Source organism: Apis cerana, linkage group LG3 (genome assembly GCF_029169275.1).
Source record: "Apis cerana isolate GH-2021 linkage group LG3, AcerK_1.0, whole genome shotgun sequence".
Classification (NCBI taxonomy): Eukaryota; Metazoa; Arthropoda; class Insecta; order Hymenoptera; family Apidae; genus Apis; species Apis cerana.
Window position 1 is genome coordinate 11,566,051 of NC_083854.1, and position 25,231 is coordinate 11,591,281.

Here is a 25,231-nt window from a genome sequence, read left to right on the forward strand (position 1 = left end):
ACAGGAACGAGTCGACGAGTATGATTATGCGAAACCGATCGAAGGTCAAAAGAAACGATCGTATAAAGAACATTGGCGCAAACACACACTTACGTGGGCCCGACCAGATGGTTCAGTGAGTTATCGAACTTATCCATATTCTATTATCGTTCGTTCTGCAAATATATATATATGTCTATATACATTCTTATACTACAGAAGATCATACAATGGAATTCTATTTATCTAATTCGAAACGAATTTATATGAGCATAGTTATATAATAAGAGATATCTATTATCTATTGTTATCTATAAATACTGTTATCGATAAATCTTTATTCAAATAATAATTCATATTTACATATAAGTAAATTCAATAAACAAGAATTTTTTTTAATTCGATAATAATTATAATTCCATTCTAATGAATAGACTATTCTATTGCATATCTATTATATTCTATTATATTTTTCAGAAAGAATCTTTTATTTCTTTGGTTAATGTAAAATATTCGAATTTATTTATTAATTAAATTCAAAGTTACACTAAAGACATTTTATTCATTTTTCTTTTCAAAAACTTTCTTATTGGCAAATATATTTAGATTTGTCAAATTACATATTACATATACATATGTTCTTTTTTTTTATCATTTTTCAAAAACAAATTTCAAAAACATTTATTATATTTTACAGATCAGCATTTCTTATCGTCCCGTTATCGATACGACACTGGACGAATCAGAAGCCCGACACGTTCCACCAACAGTTCGAATATATTAAATACGGTTATGAAACTGGTAGATTTTTTCCAATCTTTTTCCTTGTTTTTTTCGTCTGATTCTATTCTATTTTTTAAATTAACGCATTATCAATGGCTAACATTGTTCGTGTTAGTGTGACTGATAATTTAAATATGAGCTCAGTTCGTTATCTCGAAATTACAACGACAAACATATAGATTTCGTCGTTTGTAGAAGGTTCGTGAATTCCATATAAATTTTGTTCATCGCAAACGATGTTACAATAATTAATTCTAAACGGAGGCAGGAATTTATCCATTTTATTTACATATTAAATAGCCAATCAAACGGAATTATACATATATGTCTTGAATTATACATATATGTTTCCGAATGAAAGTCATTTTTTCCTGCTGTTTACGATTACTTTCGAACATTATAGTATAATTAAAAATTAATACTCGTTCTAAATATTTTCAACAAAATATTTTCAAAAAAAATATTTTCAACATTTTCAAAGGTGAAAATGATTATTTGGAAATTTTACATCGATTTGTTATATTTCGTAAGATCGAATCATTGATGAATAATTGATATGCATAAAAAACATGCATGACGTTATTACATTCTATATTACTTAATTACATTCGATGTAAATGCAACGAAGTTATATAATTAAAAATATATATAATATAATTTTACGATCTCATTGTATCGGAAAAATGTAGCAATTTCAAATATATTAATCTAAAAAATTTTTAATTTTTTTCTTGTATCTTGTGTTGTATTTTGATTTGTAAATTGAGTTTTTCAAATATTATTTAATTTATTATATATTTTATATATTATTATATCTTTATAAACAAATGAACAAAATTTTTTAATAATTACTTACTATTAAAATATTATATAAAATATATTCATAAAATATTTAAAAGATTTATATTATTTATAAGCTTAGCCATGAACACCTACACTAACTATATACGTGGAAGTTAATCTGTTTCATAAATTATTCCTATAGCAACACTAATACTTGAATTGTTATTGTGTTAGTAGCATCTGGATGAAAGAGAAACCTGCTATGTAATACCCCACCATATATAAAGTTTATCTATGTATGTAGAGACGAGCCCACAAAGAATCAACCAATAGGGAAGCAAAATATACATCGTACCGCCAACCCTGGAGCACGATAAATCTTTTTCATTTTTTTCTCCGCGTGCAACAGGAAATAAAGCTCGGTTAAGCACCGTTAGTGACTATGTTAACAACTTTGTAAAATGTGAATTTTACAAAATCAATATCGTGAAATTTAAAATATAATGATAGATTTTGAATATTTTAAAACTCTTTAAAATTCATTTCAAAATCGATTTACATAGAATCATTATTTCATTAAATATGATTAAATTTAAAATCTAAAATATAACGGCTGTATACATATAAATAATATTATTTTTATATTTAACAACGAAGCTTTATAGTTTTTAACTAATATTAATTCTTATAGAAGTTTATTAATTTTATATTTAAAATTTTTAGCTTTTTTCATTTAATTTTTATTACTGAAATCATAGGTAAATATATGATATACATTACTAAAATTAGTACTAGAGTACTTTCCCTTTAGAACCCACGCAATTCACAGCTATGTATATAATTTTAAAATACCGTTAACACCCCATCATATGTAAAGTGAAATGAGAACCGCTTAATTTTTTCGCGGTATCATTTAATTTTCCCGCCTATAGTTAGCTACTATTCATAATATTACGTTCAAAATTCCAAAAGATTAAGAATTAATATTAAAACAATTATATGTTGTTAATGTTAAAAACAATCAAGACATATAAATAATAAATAATGAAATGGAAATTTAAAATTAGTGAGAGCCTTAAAGGTGAGGTTATCTTATAACGATAGAATTGGCAGCACTGGTATTCATCAGGGAGCTTCCACCAGTAGTCGGTACTCAACCGACTCGAACGTTTCACATCGCCGTGCAAGAAGTGCGGGAGTGAAATAATAAAAATTAGGGTTAGTTACACGATATAATCGAATCGCGCATTTGACAAATAAGTGCGCGTGTAATTATTAATAACAAAAATTTTCACTTGAACAGGTGACATTATATCAAAATGAGTGGTCTATTAAAGCTGTCGTCTTTACTAGTGAGAAATCCTCCCACAACGACGTTGGTAAGTTGGTTTTCGTTAAGTTATATAATTTTTAATCTAATGGTGTATCTTTATCATATAATATTTAACATTGATCAATTACGTAAGATTGCTAACATATATTAATGGACCTGTATCGATTCACTGAATTTCTCTGTTATGAAAATTATAATTCTTTATATTTATTTTAAAACCACGAATAAAGAAATATCTATTAAACTTAATATTTGAAATTATAATAATTAAAATATGCATTTGAAATAGATAAAAGAACGTTTAGCACATGTCGAATGTCTCTTTTTTGCCGCACTTCCCTCATTTCTTACGCGCCACCCCACTAGTAACCGGCCTATACAATAATCGTGATTTTTCATTGCAAAGTAGATAACGGTGATTCTAATTTCCGTTATCTTCATTAAACAGATAATTATTTATATATTTTTTATTTTGATATCGAATTTAAATAATCAATTATGAAATTAGAAGTTTAATTATAATTGCGAATAAATTACCGGCATGGGAAGTTGACATTAGCGCGAAATTACATTCTTTAAATTATGATTTCATGTGTTATAAATTCAATGACTCTATTATCTTCAAGTTTCTCTGACTTGTATTCATCGCATTATGTTAATCACAAATGAAAACGCAATAGAATTATTTCAGAAGATTACTAAATCGTCAATTTTCATATTCAAAAATTCGTGTGATGTATACTATATTTTAAATATATTTTAAAATGAGAAATTTTTTAAATATATCTGTTCAATTTAAATTATATATAAATATATGATATATTTTTATAGTATAGAATAAAAAGCTTGTGTTTCATATATATTTTCTTTATAATGCTCTATAATGAATAACAAATAATATAATGAATACACGTGATGGATACACAGATAATAATATTATGATCTTATTAACAAACATTCATTTTTAATTTGATAAGAGAATTACTTTTTGATATAATTAACTTTTAAAAATTTAAATGATAATATATTTTTTCATTATATTTCGATAAAATTTTTCAAACATAGTTAACCTCTTGTTATAATCATATGTCTTAATTAATTACATAATTTTATATATTATAATTATAATATCTTAATGTTATAAATTAATATTATAAATATTATAAATTATCATTATTAAAAAATATTTAAAAATTATTATTTATAAATTATTATAATTATTAAAAATTATAAAGTTGAATTAATAAAAAAATAATTTATTTTATTTTTAAACAAATTTTGTTAAAATATAATTTTAATTACGAAAAATATCATCCGAGATTAAATTTTCGTTTAGATTGTTGATGTTGCAATATCAATATAAAATTGTGTAAAATAAGTATTAAATATCAAATTATCGAATTATTTATTAAATTAATTTACGTTTTGCAATGATTTAAATAATGTCACATTACTTTTTTCAATTCAATTTCTAAAACCGTTTTATGTTTTATAAATAGAGCATTAATGCAATAATGGTTATTCTATATATATGAATTGTCATGTATATAAGTATGTACATGTATACATGTACTTACATCTATGCATAGATACTATGGAATAAAATTTAATTATGATTTTGTAATTACTATATATATATATATATATATATATATATATTATTTTTATTTTAATTAGTAAATTATTTTTTCACATTATTTCAGAATAAATTGGGATTACCTGTTATTACAAATCGCAAATTACATTATACACCAGATGGCAAAGCTGCAAAAATCTCAGATGGTGTTTCTAAGCATTATCCATTAGTAGATCATACTTATGATGCTGTTGTTGTTGGTGCTGGTGGAGCAGGATTACGTGCAGCTTATGGTTTAGTTGCTGAAGGATTTAAGACAGCAGTTGTTACTAAATTATTTCCTACAAGGTCACATACTGTTGCTGCTCAAGGAGGTATCAATGCTGCTTTGGGTAATATGGAAGAAGATAACTGGCAGTGGCATATGTATGATACTGTGAAGGGATCTGACTGGTTAGGTGATCAGGATGCTATTCATTATATGACACGTGAAGCCCCAAAGGCAGTCATTGAATTGGAGAATTGTGGCATGCCTTTCAGTCGAACTTCAGATGGTAATATTGTTATAAAATATATTTAATACTATGCCTTATTTATAAAGTATATAGAAATTCTTTTTTTAATTTTATATGAGTCATAAATATACATAATAACATAATATATTCATGATTTTTTAAATAACAAACTACACAAGGAAAAAGTTATTCAAACATTAATTAATTATAAACACAATCACATTTATATAACCAATTATCATGTGCTTATGAACTCATATCTGATATATCACTTGTATTTGTATCTGTTGAACAACCTGAAGTAATTGAATCAGTATCAGATTCAGTATAATTTTTATTCTTGTTAGGTCTTTTCGGTTCCTGCAATTAAAAACATTTATAATAAAATAAGTAAATAAATAAATATATATATATATATATAAATTTACTTATTTTATTTATAAATACTAAAAAATTATTTAAATAAGATATTAACCTTCTTTTTTTTTTCTTTCTTGCCAGGTTTTTCTTGTTTTTGAGAGTCGTCATTCTTTGGTTGTTCTATGTTTATATTTTCAATTTTATATGTATTTTCAGTTTTCTGTTGATTTTGTTTCTTATTTCTAATGTCCATAGCTGCCTTTAAATATGGCTGTTTTTCATCAGAAGACATTTTCTTCCATCTTTCACCAGCCATTTGAAATATTCTACTACTTTTTACACCATCATAATTCTATAAAAATATTTTTCTTCGTATTAAAACTAAATAAATAAATATTTTATGTTTAATTTGTGCTTACTTGTCTGAAATCCTGAACAAAATTTATAAAAGCATTGGAACTCCAATGTCTAGAACTTTTATATGGTGAACGAGAACGAGAATGAGCCCTTTGATTCAAACTATGTAAATAATAAATATGAAAATTATTATTTATATAATTATAATTAATAAATTCATAACGGATAAATTATAAAAATAAATAAAAATATATAAATTACCTATTTGACTTCAGTTTAGAATTTGATTTAGACTCTATTATTTTTTTAATTTGTTTACTTGTATTATATTCTCCATCTTTAAAATTTTCTTCATTAGATCCATCACAATTTTTCTCTTGGTTTATATTTTTATCCATAATTGAATATATATAATTTGTAACTTTTTAATATTTATAACAATGTTTCAACATTTTTATTCAAAAACATTATTTTAAATTTATTATTCTAAAGAAATAAATATTATTACTACCAAAATTTATAACAATATCAAAAAATGTGTTGATATAAATTTGTTATTGACACTTAAAAATAACAAATCATATTTTATGGTTGCTATGTACTTAAATATATATTATTGTATTTCTAATAATGTGAATATGGTTATATTATATAATTTTAATTTCAAAGTAAAGTTTGTTAATATAATAGAACTTAATATAATAAAAAAAAGAAAATAAGAATCAAATGTATAAAATAATTATAAATTACTAATAAATTGAACCTTTATATATATTCAAAATATTATATCAAATATAAAATTTTTTCTGATATAATAATTTCTATTTTAGGTAAAATATATCAACGTGCTTTTGGTGGACAATCTCTGAAATTTGGAAAAGGTGGCCAAGCTCACAGATGTTGCTGTGTAGCAGACAGGACAGGTCATTCCTTACTTCATACATTATATGGTCAATCTTTGAGTTATGACTGTAATTATTTTGTTGAATATTTTGCTCTGGATTTATTAATGGAAGATGGAGAGTGTAGAGGAGTGATTGCTCTTTGTTTGGAAGATGGTACACTTCATCGTTTTCATTCTAAAAACACAGTATTAGCAACTGGAGGATATGGACGTGCATATTTCTCTTGTACATCTGCTCATACATGCACTGGTGATGGCACTGCAATGATATCTAGAGCCAATTTACCTAATCAAGATTTGGAATTTGTACAATTTCATCCTACAGGTATAAAATAATGTGCAAAATATAATAAAATATAATAAAATAATATTTCATATAATCAAATACTAATATTATGTATTTATGAAATTGTTTTAGGAATATATGGAGCTGGTTGTCTTATCACAGAAGGTAGTCGTGGTGAAGGAGGCTATCTTGTAAATAGTGAAGGTGAAAGATTTATGGAACGTTATGCTCCAGTTGCAAAAGATTTAGCCTCTAGAGATGTTGTATCTAGATCTATGACTATTGAAATTCGGGAAGGCAGGTAAATTATATAAATGTATACAAATATATTTAAAATGTATAAATATATTTAAATCATATAATAAATGAAAGTAAATATCATTATTATCATAAATCATAAATATCATAAATATCATTATAATATCATAAATCATAAATACCATAAATATTATTTAAATTTATTATTCTAAAGAAATAAATATTATTACTACCAAAATTTATAACAATATTAAAAAATGTGTTGATACAAATTTTTTATTAATATAACAAATCATATTTTATGGTTGTTATTTATTTCTATATCTATTTGATATAGATATAGTATATCTATTTGAGAAGAAATTTTTTATTATTTTTCAATTTTGAGATATTAAGAAATGTATAATAATATTTAAGAAATAATATTTAATTCACAAAAAATTATTTGATTAAGATTATATTATAATACACATAATTTATTTTTATTTAGAGGTGTTGGCCCTGAAAAAGATCATATTTATTTGCAATTACATCACTTACCACCTGAACAGTTAGCAGCTAGACTACCTGGAATTTCTGAAACAGCAATGATATTTGCTGGAGTTGATGTAACCAGGGAACCTATTCCAGTTATACCTACGGTACATTATAACATGGGTATGTATAACATCTTATTTTCTTTCAAAAAATGTATTTATATTGTTATATTTTATTTTATATTGTTATATTTTATAAAATATATTTTAAATATCGTAAATATGTGATATAATTTAACTTCATATTATTAAAAATTTTATTATATTTTTATTATATTTATTTATAGGAGGAATACCTACAAATTACAAAGGACAGGTTCTAACGAGAAAAAATGAGCAGGATACAGTTGTGCCCGGACTTTATGCTTGTGGAGAATCAGCTTGTGCGTCTGTTCATGGTGCTAATCGTCTTGGTGCAAATTCATTATTAGATTTAGTTGTATTCGGTCGTGCCTGTGCTAAAACAATTGCAGCGGAAAATAAGCCAGGAGAAACTATTGGTCCTCTAAAACCCGTTAGCATAAATTTTTATTATGACCATCAGATAATATAATAGAAAACTATTATCATAATCTAAATATATTTTAGAATGCCGGAGAAGAAACTGTGGCGAATTTGGATTGGGTCAGAAATGCGAATGGTAATGTTTCTACTGCAGAATTAAGATTGAGCATGCAAAAAACTATGCAAACTCATGCAGCTGTATTCAGAACAGCTGAAACATTACAAGAAGGTACAATTTCAGATCAAAATTTAATTTAAAATTATTTTAGAAATAGAAATAATGATATTTGAAATTAAAGTATTCTTAAATTCTATCAGGATGTCAGAAGATGTCTGGCTTATATAAAAAATTGAACGATCTTAAGGTTTTGGACAAATCTATGATATGGAATTCTGATCTTGTAGAATCTCTTGAATTACAAAATTTAATGATCAATGCCATGCAAACAATAGTAGCTGCTGAAAATAGGAAAGAAAGTCGTGGGGCTCATGCACGTGAAGATTTTAAAGATAGAATTGATGAATATGATTACAGTAAGTCAATAGAAAACCAAAAACCTAGACCATTGGATCAACATTGGCGAAAGCATACACTTACAAAAATAAATGTTAGAACAGGAGAAGTAAGTATTAAATATTAAGTATAAATATAATATAAAATAAATAATGTAACTATTACTTCTTTCTATTCAGCTTAATAAATTAAATTTTTTTTTAGGTATCTATCGATTTCAGACCAGTTATAGACAATACTTTAAATAAACAAGAATGTGCGACAGTTCCACCTGCAATTCGTTCCTATTAGAATTTTTTTTCAAAGTAAATATTTTTATTTTTTTTACATTTCTTTTAGTAAAATTTTTTCTTATCTATTTTTTTCTTATCTATTTAAAATTGTCTATATGTAGAATTTATATAATTTTTGTACAGGAAGGAGCAACCGACAAGGAGAAGTTACCGATATCCTATCATTACAATGCAGCAATTTTATTTATTATTGCACGTGAATCAGATCGTGCACCAAAGTGTAATTCTTGTCAATACTTGCACGTGTTGCAAGCAAGATTAGTTGTCCTTGTAGGATAATGGTGCTGAAATTATCTTCATTATTTTAAAGAAGATTTTAATCGATCTCTTAGCAAATCAATGCTACATTTATGTAAATTGAATAGTAAAATATTCTAGCGTGATTCAGGCAGCAAATAATTTCACGCACAGATCTTTTAAGGGGGAACGTTCTGCCTACCTCTACAATTTTCAGTATTTCTCTTTCTGTAATTCTCAGTCGGAATAATGTCTTTTTCTACCGAACAATTTTGCAAATTCTATCTAATAATAAGAGTTATTTAATGAAGATATTTTGTACGATAATTCATGAGCTAGTACTCCCTAAAAGGTTGTGCAGCAAGAGTATGCCACTTTAAATGCGGCTATATACTTAACATTAACAGGTTAATATAGAAACAGTTTTAATCACAAGAATAACAATTAAACTTGATTTATTTATGATCAAAACTTGATCATATTTTGTATTTGATAGTATAAATTTATTCTCTAATATAGAATAATAATGCTGTTTGTGTTTTTAGTTTGGAGTGTCAGTACTTATATCATTATATGTAGCTTGGTTTGGATTTTATTTGATTATCTGTTTCTACATTGCCTGTTATAGCAGTCATGTATTATTTTTATCGTACTATATATTTCATAAATAATCTCGAATAATGTCGAAATCAAAAAGTACATGGATGAAATCGTGTACTTTAATCTGAAAAGATATGCTGCGCAGCATGATATGTACATAAACTTGTCAATAAAAGAAAAATCTTCATTCTTCTACTTATAAAAATTATTTTTCCGTGTAAAATGTACGTATAAAGTTTTTCTTATTAAGTTGTATTTATTTTTGTTTATTTATTGCTATATTGTATTTATAAAAAAAACACTATATTCTTGACGAATATCGTTTATTAAACCCATAATAATAATAATTTTTATGTTCTGGTCATAAATAAGAATTTTACGGATTAAATAAAAATTGCTACCAAACATATTTTCTAAAGCATTAAACTAAAACTCGTAGCTAATACTTCAGAAAATGTTTACAAGTTACAATTTAATTTAAAATGAGCATGGACTTAATGAATATGTTCTCACATACGAAACATTATACCATCAAAGAATACACAGATATGATCAAAAATAAATTGTGCACAAATTATACAATCATTTTGTGAAATCTAATATTACAAACATTTTAATGAACGTTTTAAAAAATAATATGAAATGATAAAAATTCAATAAAATTATTGGCACCAACATAAATGCTTCTCTTTGATCATTTTTCTTGTAAATTATATATTATTTAGCCAAAATTGAGTAGAAACGTGATATTACGTGGAAAACAGTAAGTGAAAAATAAGTTTCAGATTTGCTACTTTTTACTTGATAAATTTAAAATTACATTTTGCAATTTTGCAAAATCGTGATTCTTTTTTTTATCAGAAACACGACGTATTTTTTATTTGTAAAAAGAAGTTTCGAGTTTATTAATTCTTATACTTCGACCGATATTTTCTCACAGTTCTGCTTCTTAAATTAATTTTGTAATTCTCGGTACTTAATACCAAATAAAAATGTATCTTATTTAATATAATATACAAAAATCTACGAAATCAATTTTTAATTCTATACAAAAAATTCACTGCATTTATAATTTAGTAATTTAAATTAACAAAATAAATCTATTAATATAATACAAAAAAGATATTTTTATGTATTATATGCAAATTTTTTTTAATTATCAGATTAGTCTTTCACTTTTCAGTAAAAACTTGATTTCTAATTTTGATTTAATGAATTTTTTCAATAGTACCAAGTAAATATATTGTTTCCATTCTTTAGATTATTTTTTTTCGTGTCATTTGACATATTCAAAATATTAATTTTTTACAAATCACCCTAATATAAGAAATTTTACTGTTTAATCGCGTAAAATGTTACTTAAACCTGGAACGTTGTGCATTTCTTCGAGATCAAATTGCATTAATTAATAAAATTCTAAAATGTTTTTTTTTGTTATAAGCTAAACATGGGAATACTTATTACAGATCCGTAAAACAATGATATGAATATGATGATGATTTAGAATAGAACAACTTATTCACGATCTATTACTATTTCGTACAAGTATCTTCTCGCTATCTTTGTCAAAATATTGCAACACTTCGTTACAGTAAAATATATATATATATATAATAAAACGCAATTTGAAAATTTGCACCAATATTAACCAACCATTAATATCAACAAAACATAATTAAAATTCTCAACTTTTTTTAAATATATAATTACCAAATTATTAATTTATTAAAAATCAATAGATCAATTCATTAAATCAATTTTAAAAATTTTTTAAATTTAAAACCATTTTTCTAATTTGTTTTGTGATATTTTATACAGAATTGTGTAATTGTTGAAATAATGAAATTACGCGTCGAAGTTTGCCGCAACAATTAATATACATTTCGAATAAAATATGATTCGAAATTTATAATAATACAAAGATATCGAACGTCATATTGCATTATACTCTTAATTATGGATCTATCAAGAAGCATCGTCGATAGCGAAAATTCCGCATAGTAATTTTTCGCTTTTTTAAATCCAGATGGCGCTTTAATATATAATGATGAAAATAGCGATGTTCGCTAGAGCTCTGACAATAAGAAGATTCTTCACTAATGGATCGTTCAAACGTAATGCCATCGTCAAACAGGAAGCCATGGGAAAAGAACGGTTTCATTGTCCGATGTTATTTGTCCCCGTTCTTGCTTCTGAGGAACATAATGTATCATCTATGCATCCAGAATCCACATTCACACGTTTTCAACTCGCACAATGGTGGTGGGGGTGATGCTATATGGATGGTGATGGATTAAGTCTTGTGCATTGTTGACGGTATACGACAACGGTCTTTCTATGCATTCGTCGTTGAACACCGTTCACGAAGTAGCTCGTAGCTTTTCCAATGCGGGTACCAATGGTTCCTCGATAGAAGGTCCGCAACTCAGTCCACATTCACCAATCCATCTTGCTTTACCACTGGCATGGGACTGTAAAAAAAAAAAAAATACTTTTTTATTTATTTGAATGATTTATTTTATTATACTACTTTGTTTACATTAAATATTCAAAGTATTTGTAAAAAAATAAAATTTATTTTTTAAATTATAATAAAATGATGTATTACATTTTTTACAACAAACAAGTATAATTTTGAAATAATATCAACTACTGTACTGTTTTACTATCTTTGATCATATAGAAATGGTTATATAATTTGTACATTTCATTTTATTTTTAAATTTATTTTAAAATCTTATATTATTTTTAAATCTATAAATTCTTTAAAAAACATAGTAAATGTAATATTTATCTTTTGTTATATTTTTTACACATTCTTTAATCTTCAATCATTGATTAAAAAAGAAACGAAGTTATTAAAACTCTATTATTATAAGTTGGCATTAAATTCAGCCTTTATCGACTGCTTCGCACGACCAACTTATTACAGCTTATCGCGAACAAAGCAGTCGTTGATGTGACCTTCGCGTTAACATGGGCTATTGTAAATGCCATTCGTGAAATCGATAAGAGCAATTGTCAGTTTTATGTCTAATATCAAACATTAAAATTGATTTTCCTTTTTATACTCTTTTGTTTACTTTCTTACCCAACAATTTAATTATAATCTGAAATTAATTAAAAATTGCATTTTATAAATGTGTTCAAATTAAAAATAGCTTAAAAATAAATTTATTTTTTTTTAACAGGTTCTGAAGCAGTTTCTTATTTCTTTTTTTTCACGATCATGAATTGTTTATTCGGGAAATAAATGGATAAAAATAACGAATCAATTGAGATTCTTTTTTAAAGATGTTTAGAATACACAATGGGTCAAGGAGAAAAAAAATAGATCAAAAATAGATTCTTACCATGGTAAGGTCGCGTTTCCACGAGGTGCGGCAACGTCCGTCACAAAGTGGGCACGGTCGTTGAAGAGAATAACCACCACATTCACTACAATCGAGAGAAACGTGTTCTTCGCTCCACGAAACTCCACATCTGTAAACATAAGAAATATATTTTTTGAGAAGAATAGAACATTGATTTTTTTTAATATTTATAAAATATTAAAAAAAATTTATAAAAATAAAATATTTATTATCTAATAAAAATAAAGTGAGTGTATAATAGTAAAAAAAAAAAAAAAAGAAAAATTTATCATACAAAGAAGTGCTTTAATACTTTATTTCTATAATTATAAAATCATAAAGTGGAATTAATTATAAATCCAATAGGTTATGAAAATGTTCCAAGTTCAATCATTGGCTCTACTACACATTTTTAATAAATAAATTTAGAAATCATAAAAATCCTGTGACCCACATATTATTTTTTTAAAATTTAATTTCTCAGAAATTGTTTTAATCTTGTAATTTCTAAAATATAAGAAATTATTTTAGTAACTATATATTGAACTTTAATGTGAAAAATTAAAATTAAAAGTGTAAACAAAAAATTTTAAAGAAGCGTGATAATTTTAAAAATAACGTGATTTAAAAATGATTGTCAGGAAAGGAATTATCAATTAACCTCAACCGAATCTATTATTTTGAATCATTCAAGACACAGCAGTAATGACGCAACATTTGATTGAAACAATGCAGTCCAAGAATTAGAAGATTTAAGCTGGATTTTTTTCAACCCAATTGATATATCTAATATTAAGGACTAAGAGACAAAGCGTGTAAGACTAAAACAAATTCAATCATTGTAATTCGGATCATATCGAATTCTATTATCGATCTATTGTCCGCTTGACGTCGAAATAAGAGTTCAACTTGGCTATAATCGTAGAATTCTCAAGATTCTTATTTGTTACTTTATGCATTCTTATTTGTCTCGATATGTATGATGCATGCTTTTTCAAGTGGGACGATAGTAATTGTGCATACAGGACGATCGTGAAGCGATTAGAAGTCAATAGCCCAAGGAGAGCGCATAATTACTGACCTATATTAAAAATAATGCGAAGAAAGAACCGGTTAAGTTAATCGTTTCTGGTAACTTCTACTATTTATTACTGTTAATCACAGCAAATAAAGAACACAAATGGTCAATTTTACATTTATGTGACATATGTTACATTAAATATAACCTTATTTTCAGAATTCAGAAATTATTTTTTAAAAATTTAAGGTTATATTTTTTTTGCTAGTAATTTTAATTGAATAAGAAAATTTATTTTTAATCATGTTAACTTACGTGAAACAAGAATTCAATTGAGCACGAAGTTCCTCAATAGTAAGGATTGTATCCTGATACTGAGGATGAGATCCTTGGAGGCCATCGTCAACGCTTCCGCACGAACTGTGGCAAGACAAAGAAATATTGCTTCTGCAAAATGATAAAAAGGATAATATTCGTTAATATAAAAAATTCTTTACATCATTTTAATGCAATGCAATTATAATTATATAATATTTATTCCTTGTGTTATCGTCATTTACAATATTCCAAGAAATATAACTTTTATTTTGATATGTTCAAATGTTATGTAATCTAGGAAGATGATATTTTAAAGAAAGATTGAAATCATTGTTTTTCCGAAGAATCATCATTGGATACGAACAAGAACTATGAATTTAAATTAGTTTTTATACTATAAGGACAAAGATTAAAGACAGATCTTTTCCATTAAACGCATTTTAATTATTCTATTCTTCAAATTAAAAAATATAAGATACTACTACGTAAGTCGTACGTAAAGGTAATCAATCATTGCTTAATTTAATATAATTAATTTTTTAAATAAAATTTTGAAAAATTGTAGAATCATAAGATTCGTAATATTTTACGATAACAAGAAATTTTATCAAAAATTTTTTTTTGATCGACAATTTGATCAAGTGCAAGAATCAAAATTTTTTTAAGATAAATAGCTGCCAAGAATGATTCGAATATATCAAAAAATTAACCTTAAAGATTTGTATATTCAATTGGGTTTTTTTTTACTGATTTTTACAAATCAAAATTTACGTAAACAGATATATTTCCTCATTTCCATCAATTTAATGATAATCGATCAGAAATATATATATATATGTATATATTATAATTTATTATAATCCGTAATTACTTTAATTCTTTTGCCCAAAGATTTTAATATTTAACATTTTATCAAAATATAAAATGTGTTCATAAAATTTTAGAAAATTAGTCGGTGAATACTTGTGAAAAGAGAAGAAAAAGTCCAGCAAATAACTGAGATAATTGGTTCATATATCGATCGATAACGATCGAACAAAAGTATTAGTGGAAACAAATTCTTCCATTCACTTATCACGTTTCGTTTAAATCATGATCGAGAATCGATATTCGCGTGATATTTCTACTGAATATTCGAGAAAATGGAAAACTGGTGCGACAGAAAACAGGAAGGAGAATAATATAGTACGGATGCATACATGTGTATGCTAAAATATGCAGCATGGAAATCAGGAAGAAAAACGTTCCTTTCACGTGATGCTAACGTGACGAGCCACGTAATAAACGTATTCGTATGAGTTTTGTGCATGTATGAAAGAATGACGCGCAAATCTTGAAATTAGTAAATCTCTGCTGTCTTTTTTACCATTCATAATACTTCATTAACACTTGAGATGATTTACTAAGAAATCTATGGAAAGAGAACAAGTGAGAAAAAGGTTATGTTTGTCTTATCGGTTGTAATATTGGAACAATCCGTTTCCATATAGGTTAGGTCTAAATTGTCACATGACGAATATGTGAGTACCACTTATATCAAATTATAGTTGATTAAAGATAAGTGAATTTAATTTACACTGTAAAATTGTGTAAATGACCGCTCTTATTTAATAAAAAATGTAATTACACCATAAAAATGATAAAGCGATAAAATTTGAATTCTATTATTATGCGCATAATAAAATTTTATTAGAATATTTTCTTTTATAAGTTCTTTTATATATTGAAATACCTATATAATAATACATATACACACACATATATATATGTACTTTTATCAAAATTTATGAATTCTAAGATACCAGCCAATATAATCAATAGGATAAATTAATAAGAACACAGGATTAACTGTAATAAAAATTCAGTTTTAAGACGTGCAATAAAAATATATTTATATATATTTTATATTTTATAAATCATAATTCTTTTTAATTTATTCAAAAATAATTTTTGAATAACCTACTTATAAAATCCTTTCTTTCTATAAAATCATGAATACTAACTCTTTTACTCTTTTTTGTATATTTTTGTATATCTACATTCTTTCATATAACTTTATTGAAGATAGATTTTTCTTTATTAATCATATTTGAAAATTAAAAGCTTTAGAAAGAAAATTTAGAAATCTTCAATTTTCTCATCAAAGAATCTCCTATATATCAAATACACCAATAATATTTGTCGATATTATTTTATAATTATTTTTTTTATTTTGTGTCTTATTTTTTTGTTTATATTCTATGCAATTTACGTTTATCTATTAATAAATATGTGTTTTTCACACATCATTTTAATTTCATTATCATTTTTACTTCATAAATTCCTTTTTTTTCCCCTCTTGTGATCATCATCATAATTTATCTACTGATCTTTGACGTAAATTTTAAATTTTTCTTGTTTTTCTTAGGATAAGTTAAGTAAATTATGCAAAACTGCTCATGATTTGTCTTTTGCACATGACACGTGGTAACAAATTTGTGCGCATTATTAAACAAGAAAAAAATTAACCATGTAGGTTGAAGGATGCCTCTTTCTCTCTTGTGCAGCAATTTCGAGAATTTCCGGCACGCGTTAAGTATTAATTAACTGCGATGAAGTTAAATGATGCATTGTGAAATTCTTCGTATATATACTATAGGTATTATCGTATAAATATAAGTGGAATTTTTAACAAAAATGCATTTTGAAATATTGAAAATTATTTGAGAAATCAATTTTGAAATTTATAAAAATATATAATAATAATTGAACAATTCATAGAAATAATTTTGTTTTAAATTTTCTTTCAATATATTTACATTCAATATATTACATTTAACATATTATCGAGAATTAATATTAAGATAATTAATTGAATAAGATGAGAAAATATTAGCGTTTCTTTATTAAAAAAAATATATGAAATGATGAAACCGAGGAAAATCGCAAATATATTAAATTTACTAATATAAGGCAAATTTCTGAGAATTCTCAAAATATCTATTTTACTTTTAGATTTTCTAGAAATAAGTTTCCACCGATGATTTACATGAAACTGTGCAAGTTTTATAAGTCTTCCCTTTAAATAGAACTGAACGGAACAATTGGATATTAAATCTTAGATGCTTCCTCTCTTTTTTGTCCTTCGTAATTTTTCAATGGCGTAACAACTACACAGGCGCCATTGCAGCCACGTGCCTTAATTATGTAAAATAAATTCTACGAATAATTCATTTAAAAATAATTCCACAAATTTAGATTTTTTTTTTTTACTTCAAATACAGAATATTTTAAGTAGTTATATTATATTTCTGTTATTTCTCGAATTATTGAAAATTATTGAAAAATTTTATATGAATTATCTTTCTAATTTTTAATTATGAATATTTTATTAACAATTAGATAAAAATAAAAATAGATCGATTGAATAAGTCGATGCAAATCAAATTTCGAAATCGTTTTCCACGATGCACAAATTTAAATTGGAGATCTACGATATCATAAAAAAAAATATACACAAATATTGTGCTCTAAATCGTGTTTTCACTCAGCTTTATGAAAGATATTGACCATCCGTAGATAAAACAGGAAAAAATGCTTCGCGAAAAATTTATGAAAAATTGTTGAAAACGAAAAAGAAATCCTTTTTCAAAGTCAGACACATAACGTTTTCAAAATATTAAAATTGAAAAATTGCGAAACAACTCACCCATGGCGAGAAAGACTCTCAGTAGCTGGCTGAACAGTTGTAGTCACAGACATGTTGTTTTGATGCGTTAAAACTGCAATAAAAAGGATAATAGCATTAATAAGCATTAGCGAATAATCGAAGTTGTTATTGCACTTAGTATTTTATATTGTTATCGTTAATCGATCTAGATTGTACTCGTTAAAAAAATTCCCCTAGCAACAAGGGGCAAAAATAAAGAGCTAATTGTACGAGATAAAAATAATAGAAAATTAAAATGAAAATTTAAATGTTCGTATTAATTATTTTTAATATAACGAAAGAATTAAAATCGATAAAATGAAATTGCAGCATGTGGAATGTGTAAACGCGAAGGACACATCCGTGATAAGTTTCACCTTAGATAGCCTCACCTTGGCACAGAACAGACATTTACTTTCCCCCCGGAGAAACGAAAGCCAACTGATACACACGGCACACGCTCTGAATCCTTTATTTCGATCAATCCGAGTTTTCACGACGTAACGTATTGTATAATCTGCTTTACACCCATATGCTTTTCCTTTTTCCCTTTTCACAATTAACGAAAATGAAATAAAATAAACTTTATATCAAAATCTGATCTTTGAATTTAAAAATATCGCGACGTTTCATCGTATCATTTCTTTTTCCAGTATACCAGTATATGAATATGTATACAGATTGCACGCGTTTCGGTATTGAAAATCATTTTGCACGATAAAAAATCGAGCAATGCTACAATAGTAACAATAAAACGAGATTCCAATATCGATACAGGGTCGAATGGGAGAATGTCAAGGATTTTATTATTGACACATTGGCAATGCATACCTGATTTTATTATCAACCGTCCACGTAGAAAAGCCTTGATGTATTCTTAGAAAAGCAAATCAAGGTGAGAAAATTGGTACACGTGTCTCGATAATGATTTACACAAACGATTTTTATTCAACGCCAAAAAAAAACATTATTTATTTTTGCAATACACATGAGATGAGAAGAAATATACATCGTACAGAAAGAAGATGTATGGCTGTGTCGTTTATAGTTCGAAACGATTAACAAGTTAACGTTTTAAAATATATTTTTATGCCGGTTTGATTATTACGTTCCAAAATTGGCGCATAAAATGTAAAAATCGTATAGTATTACACGACAAATTTTAAAGCTGAATCATCGATCAGACTATGGAAAAAAACTAATCGTCGAGCAATAAATCATTGGATATTGTTAATTATTTCCTGTTAAAATTTTAACGCTTTTGTTCGTAAATCTTTTCAAAATCGGTATACAACAATTTACGAAGCAATAAATTGTGAATTAAAAGAAATTATGAAGGGAATAAAATAAATATTCCGGCTATTCTGTCTAAACAATGTGTCGGGTTTACGTTTTCTTAACTTTATTACGTTACAAGTTCCAGAGAATTCCATTGTTTATCCGATGTTATAAAAGATGTTGTTATTTAGTACGTTATTCAAACGAGTTACGCGCAATTGTCAGATGATCCGATTTATTAGCCGATTACGTTGTAATTTCCTTTGTGATTTCGTGAATTTTAACTTAAACGGTAAAAAAAAGTGCTTTATCGTACGATGGAATTTGAATCGGTTATATATCGCATTCACAGGTTCGAAGAAACTTGTTCGAAAGGAATTAAACTTGTTTAATTATCATATCAATTTAATTAATTCAATTATAAATATTGGTTATCTTCATCTAATAAAATTCATCGTATAAAATACATTATACACGTATTAAATAGACATTAAATGTAAATTTAATTAATTAAGAAAAGAAGGAAAATAGAATATCGCCACGAACAATATTTTTTTTTTAAGAAATACGATCAACGTTGCCATTGATTAAAGATTAAAGATCGATTAGCGCACGACCCAATTAATATATATATTTATATATAAATAAAAAATATTCGTAAAAAATAAGATTTTACGATTGGCAGACACGATGGAATGGAATCGTGGTTGAGAAGAAAATGTGTCACCTTCACCTGAAAGGAGAGAAAAAAACAGAAAGGAATAAAAATACATAACGCGTAATTTTCCAACTCGTTCGATAGGCCTGTACCAACGTATTTTATTTCACAATACGTCTGTAATACGCTTAATAACGAGGAACGTCGCGTTGTAAAAAAACCGATAAATATTTTTCTTTGACGTCATCATTGTTTGCAATAGTAAGCTTTCTTATTGAATTCGCGTGACGAATACGTGCACTGATTCACTGAAATGTTTTTACATTCTTAACTTTCAATCGTGTACACGATCGATGTTATATCTACCTTCGAAAGAACATCATGGCAGGATTATGTGACTGTTATAGTTTCTTTTATAGAACTATTATTTTTTTTAATTATTTATGAAAATATATATATATAATATATGCGAAAAAATAGCCAGAGAATGGATAAAAAAATCGATATCGTGTTAGATTAAAAAAAAAAAAAAAAAAAAAGAAGGCAAGAAAAAGAATCGAAAGAAATAGAATTCGCATTTGCATAACTAAACTAAACACAAGCGCAATTGCAATAAGCTTGAAAATAAATGCACAGTTTTTTCATTATCGCAAAAGGCATAATTTCCTTTAATATTTGCGCGTATGTATTTTTCGCGACCAATGAACCCGAAGTTAATTTATTATTTAATATTCATTAGATGCATTTATAAAATACAGATAAGTAATTACGTTTTTCATGAATATGTATTATGATATCGTATCTATGAATATTTTTTTATTTTCGCGATATCGATTTACGTTTATCAATCAATATTCTTATTGTTCAAATATTTTTCATTCTTTTATAAGATTTTATAGATTTTCAATAGACTTTAAAAGATCATTATTTATCTTTAAAGAAAAAAAAATCGTAAGAATTATAGATATTTTGTTATCGGACAAATGTGGATCAAAATAGAAGGATAATGGAAAGAGCAAAGAAATTGCTAAATAAAGGATTTTCTTACGTGTCTCAGAGCTATCTCATTTCTAAAAGCATTAGTACAATCGTAAAAATAGACGATTCTATAAATATACAAGTTATTTTTAATTTAAACTCCAAAGTAGAAAACGTAGAAGAGCATCATTCTATAGTCATGTCACATTTTCAACTAAACATAGATACATCCGAATCGATTCAACGATTCCATTTGTACACATTAAAGATTATGATTGCAATAATATTATTATCTAATTTTTATATATTATACGTTTTAATTTTTATGATTAACGATTTAATCCAGAAAGATATTCAAGATATTGTAGTAGTTTTAAAATTATCCGAATATCTCTCGCGAGATCAATATAGTTTGACGAGATACTCGAGATCGCCTTTCCATTATTTTCGACCAACATCGACAAATTCACGAGATAACGATTATCTACTGCGCAGGTAATTTTTGTCCACTCGATATCTCAATCCTCATAAGCTCTGATACGCTTTCAATTTAATCCAAAAACTTATCGATTTTCGATACTTCGATGTTCAATTAGAAAGAATTCACTGTTGTTGAAACTTTTAATGAAATGTAAAAAAATGACTTGAATAATTAGATTAAGAAATACTGACGTAGTAATTGTATTATTTATATAATAAGGCAATACATAGGATTCCTTTTGAATAAAAACTGTATTAATCATATTAAAAATCATATTAAAGTTTATAATTCAGAGGCATATGCTATAAATAAATTATTAGATACTTATATGTGCCTAAACTGTACATATACAATATTTATAATTTATATACATTTATATTGCTATTTACAATTTTCAATTCTAAATGAACGAAGTGAAATTTTATAAAATTATTAAATTAAACTAATAGTGAATTAACGAAATTAAAATAAAAAAACATTGACTATAAAAATCCGATTACTTTACAGCATTTTTTTACTCTCTTCACGTGACGAGCCTCTAAGATTAACCTCAAGATGCTTTCGCCTCTTTCAAGCCGTTAATTTACGAAGAAAACGGGTTCGGGAACTACTGGCAAGCATCCCGAGGCGGTTAGTCGAGGTATCTCTTCGTGCGATTACGATTTTTATGTTCTATTCGTATACCAAAATAGAAGAGCTTTAAGAAAAGGGTCTGCAAATATTGGATATTATGGCTACTCATAAGTAGTCTAAAGTCGAACTGACTGTGTTCGACTCTCAAATATTCCTCGGAAATTAAAAGTCATTTTATTTAATCTCTCGCGTTATTTCAAGTTTTTATATGAATTGTGACGTTTAAATATAATTTAATATAAATGAAATAAAAAAAAATGATTTCAGTTTAATAGTAAGAAGTTTTTATAGATACGATTCAGAGCGTTTAATATAACGATTTATTTGATCAAATTAAATTTAATATTTATATTTTGTTACATTGTATAATCCGTTTGCATTCGTCTCCGATTTCAATGTATTTTAAATGCATGCAATGCGTGCTTGAAAAGTAAAATATTTGTATAATATAGATTCCAATATTTATTATAAATTACTATATTTCTTTTTATACGATTTCATTTGTTTCGCATATTTCGATAAAAATTTTTTTTAATATTTTATTTCTTTATTTTTCTTTATTTTAGAGGAAAGTTAAAGATGAAAACGGATATATATTCTATATAGAACGCTTTCTGTTCGATTTCGCTTTCGAGTGGGCATGGAACTAACCTAAATATGTGACCTATAAGTTCTTCATGATTTACAGAATGGCTTAAGATGAAAACGTCAATTTATCATTTCTTACTTTTAATATGATAGAACCGGTCGTATTATAATTTATATTAACATTATTTTTTGCAAATAATTATTTGAAAAAAATTTGCTATCGAAGAAAAGAATTTACATATCTATTGCATCATACTTAATTAAGAGGCAGAAAAAAAAGAGTGTCTCAAAGAAAGCTTTTAATGTTATTGATTCATGATTTATGTTGAATGGTACTTGCCTTTCGATACTTTGTACATTAACATTATCCGAAGGGGTTGAAACGAGGCCAACAACCCTCGAGATCACGACAGTCTCTCGAGATATAGAAAAGAGAGAAGCTGAATTCGAGATATCGATCGACCTCGTCGACTATTCTGGTTAAACTCCCACGCGGATGCATGGGTACAAAGTGAACACGGAATCAGGTCGTTTTAACTGTGAGAGACGGAATGGAAATTCGATTTACCTTATTTTTTACAGTTTCCTGTTTGGAAATATGCCACAAAAGAAGCAACAGGAAAGCTTCTTTGTTTATGATACATGTATCTTGTGTTACAAAAACTGAGAAATGTTATTGCATATACTAGTTGGGAAATATCATGTTAGATTATAAAAGTTTTATGTTAAGAGTTTAAATATAGATAGAATATTTTATATTTAAAATACAATACGATTTACATAAAACTATTTAAATAATTTGAATTATTAAAAAAATTTAATCAAATCAGAATTTCGTAATTAGAAATACGGACAAATACAATGTACATGATGACCTATATGAATTATAACATTTATGTTAGTCGTGTAATAACAAAATACGTTCCACTGACTTTATATAATCGCAACATTTGAATTGTCGAGAAGCAGCGACATTGCAAGGACCTTTGTTGCATAATATTCGCACAGAATTATAAAAGAACACAATTTCTTTTTCTAGTTAATAACACTAAATATGGCAAGAGAATCAAAAATTTTTCCAATAAAAAAGATATGATATATAAATAATATAGGTTAGTTCCTATAAAAAATTAACGTAAAAAAAAATATAAATTGTGGTCTTTGCAAACATTTATTAAAGTGAAAACAGAAAACTTTAAATACATCGTAAAATGTTTTATGACAAGAAATGAGACAATCTTTGTAAAAATTCAAAGTAGAACATATTTTACGAAAAAAAAAGTCACTTTGAATTATTCTCAAATTTTAAATACGTATAACCATATATTTATGTTTAGTTAATTAAATGAAAAAATTTTAAATCTATTAAAAATAAAAATTGGTAAATAATCATGAGGTTAATCCTCTTCATATTATTGAATTTTATGTTTAGACGAATGATGAAAAGATTGCAAGAGACATGCATGAAACGGGTAGGAATGCAACGAAGCGTTAACAGGATTGAGAAATTAAAATTCCACCTCTGGAATTTGCCGTCACACGAGTGGCGTAACGGGTTTCCAGCGAGCCTTTACACAAACAAACGAAGTAACATCGAGGTATGACCTCGTTCGTCGGCCACAGACGATGTCTTCGCAAAATTAACCACTCACCCGTGTACCCGTTCGTCGATCGAAACACGCAATGCAAACATTTCAAACTCTTAAAAATGTTACCAACGTTACAATCAAAAACTCGATTTTGTCGTATTTAAGATTTACGAATTTTTAAACAATTGATAACTTTTTCCTTAATTGAGGACGTTAAAACTCAAATGTTTAATAACATAAATGTTTAATAATAAGAAATAATAATGTTTAAAAAATTTTTCATCTAACGGTTCTTCGATCATCGACCTGAACTCGGAACTTTGGTCGATGGACGATCGTTGGGCGTCACAAGGAAGAACCAATCTGAAGTTAGTCATGAAGTTTGCCGTTGAGAGTATTGATTCCCACGCTACGTTCTTCGCTTTCTATGCATGTGTCGCTTCTAAACCTTCCCCTCCCCCCTCTTTTGAATGTATAAGACCCTTCTTATAGATTGTACTGTTACTTTTGAAAGCGAAACTCTACCGTTTTCTATACAAACGAATATCATGAGCAAGTTTGACGTAAAAAGAAAACTTTAGTGCTCAGCGTGCTTTCTTAAAAGGAAGGCATGGTGAAAGCATGGTGAACGCAACGTTTCAAAGAGAGGTAATCCGATGCTTCGTTACAAAAGTCGCATAATAAGACACTTTGTTTCAATGTTCACGTTTTATCAAATTAAACGATTCAATTTTTTTTTAACACACATATATTCATGTACACTGTTGTTCTTACACAAATATTAACGCGATTTGCGACGTTTGTAATGCGGATTTGTGTGCGCATGGCAAT

At 26.4% G+C, this 25,231-nt stretch overlaps 4 protein-coding genes and 1 long non-coding RNA gene across 14 annotated transcripts in view; 3 read left to right on the forward strand and 2 right to left on the reverse strand.

Annotated features, from left to right (window-relative positions):
• The window catches only part of LOC108000164 (succinate dehydrogenase [ubiquinone] flavoprotein subunit, mitochondrial), a 9,569-nt gene extending 6,645 nt beyond the window's left edge, over positions 1-2,924 (forward strand). For 2 of the 4 annotated variants that reach the window (XM_062072995.1, XM_062072993.1), the window contains 2 exons: positions 5-115; positions 677-2,924. In XM_062072995.1, coding sequence (XP_061928979.1) covers positions 5-115; positions 677-763 — 198 coding nt within the window. In that variant the 3' untranslated portion in view covers positions 764-2,924. Of the gene's footprint in view, positions 1-4 lie in introns of all 4 variants that reach the window. The other 2 variants (XM_062072994.1, XM_062072992.1) reach the window with 1 other exon arrangement.
• LOC108001879 (succinate dehydrogenase [ubiquinone] flavoprotein subunit, mitochondrial) lies at positions 2,624-10,013 on the forward strand. Its single transcript, XM_062072997.1, has 11 exons — positions 2,624-2,763; positions 2,849-2,924; positions 4,582-5,008; positions 6,517-6,915; positions 7,009-7,177; positions 7,625-7,791; positions 7,958-8,184; positions 8,259-8,403; positions 8,493-8,797; positions 8,893-8,993; positions 9,105-10,013. The coding sequence occupies exons 2-10, from the start codon at positions 2,865-2,867 to the stop codon at positions 8,977-8,979; spliced, it is 1,986 nt and encodes a 661-aa protein (XP_061928981.1). The 5' UTR covers positions 2,624-2,763; positions 2,849-2,864; the 3' UTR covers positions 8,980-8,993; positions 9,105-10,013.
• LOC108001883 (uncharacterized) lies at positions 5,098-6,099 on the reverse strand. Its single transcript, XM_017063158.3, has 4 exons — positions 5,948-6,099; positions 5,749-5,848; positions 5,445-5,681; positions 5,098-5,329 (listed from the first exon to the last, which is right to left on the reverse strand). The coding sequence occupies exons 1-4, from the start codon at positions 6,082-6,084 to the stop codon at positions 5,216-5,218; spliced, it is 588 nt and encodes a 195-aa protein (XP_016918647.1). The 5' UTR covers positions 6,085-6,099; the 3' UTR covers positions 5,098-5,215.
• Positions 10,014-10,124: 111 nt separating the features above from the next.
• Positions 10,125-25,231, reverse strand: part of LOC108001884 (protein pinocchio) — a 49,456-nt gene continuing 34,349 nt past the window's right edge. For 3 of the 7 annotated variants that reach the window (XM_062073018.1, XM_062073017.1, XM_062073021.1), the window contains exons 3-6: positions 18,196-18,268; positions 14,505-14,636; positions 13,172-13,301; positions 10,125-12,289 (exon numbers count right to left, since the gene is read on the reverse strand). In XM_062073018.1, the coding sequence (XP_061929002.1) occupies positions 12,179-12,289; positions 13,172-13,301; positions 14,505-14,636; positions 18,196-18,268 (446 nt within the window). In that variant the 3' untranslated portion in view covers positions 10,125-12,178. Of the gene's footprint in view, positions 12,929-13,171; positions 13,302-14,504; positions 14,637-18,195; positions 18,269-23,151; positions 23,349-24,331; positions 25,182-25,231 lie in introns of those variants that run through there. The other 4 variants (XM_062073023.1, XM_062073024.1, XM_062073020.1 and 1 more) reach the window with 4 other exon arrangements.
• Positions 21,347-22,460, forward strand: LOC133665833 (uncharacterized). The gene is made up of 2 exons (XR_009829221.1): positions 21,347-21,604; positions 22,098-22,460. It is a non-coding gene; the product is annotated as an uncharacterized LOC133665833 (long non-coding RNA).

Excerpts from the sequence above, each read along its gene's own strand:
- LOC108001879 (XM_062072997.1), top strand. The coding sequence starts at position 2,865 with ATGAGTGGTCTATTAAAGCTGTCGTCTTTACTAGTGAGAAATCCTCCC. Across the intron at positions 8,404-8,492 it reads AGCTGAAACATTACAAGAAG|GATGTCAGAAGATGTCTGGC; the intron begins GTACAATTTCAG and ends AAATTCTATCAG. Across the intron at positions 8,798-8,892 it reads TAAATGTTAGAACAGGAGAA|GTATCTATCGATTTCAGACC; the intron begins GTAAGTATTAAA and ends ATTTTTTTTTAG.
- LOC108001883 (XM_017063158.3), bottom strand. The coding sequence starts at position 6,084 with ATGGATAAAAATATAAACCAAGAGAAAAATTGTGATGGATCTAATGAA. Across the intron at positions 5,682-5,748 it reads TTGTTCAGGATTTCAGACAA|AATTATGATGGTGTAAAAAG; the intron begins GTAAGCACAAAT and ends ATATTTTTATAG. Across the intron at positions 5,330-5,444 it reads AGAAAGAAAAAAAAAAGAAG|GAACCGAAAAGACCTAACAA; the intron begins GTTAATATCTTA and ends TTTTAATTGCAG.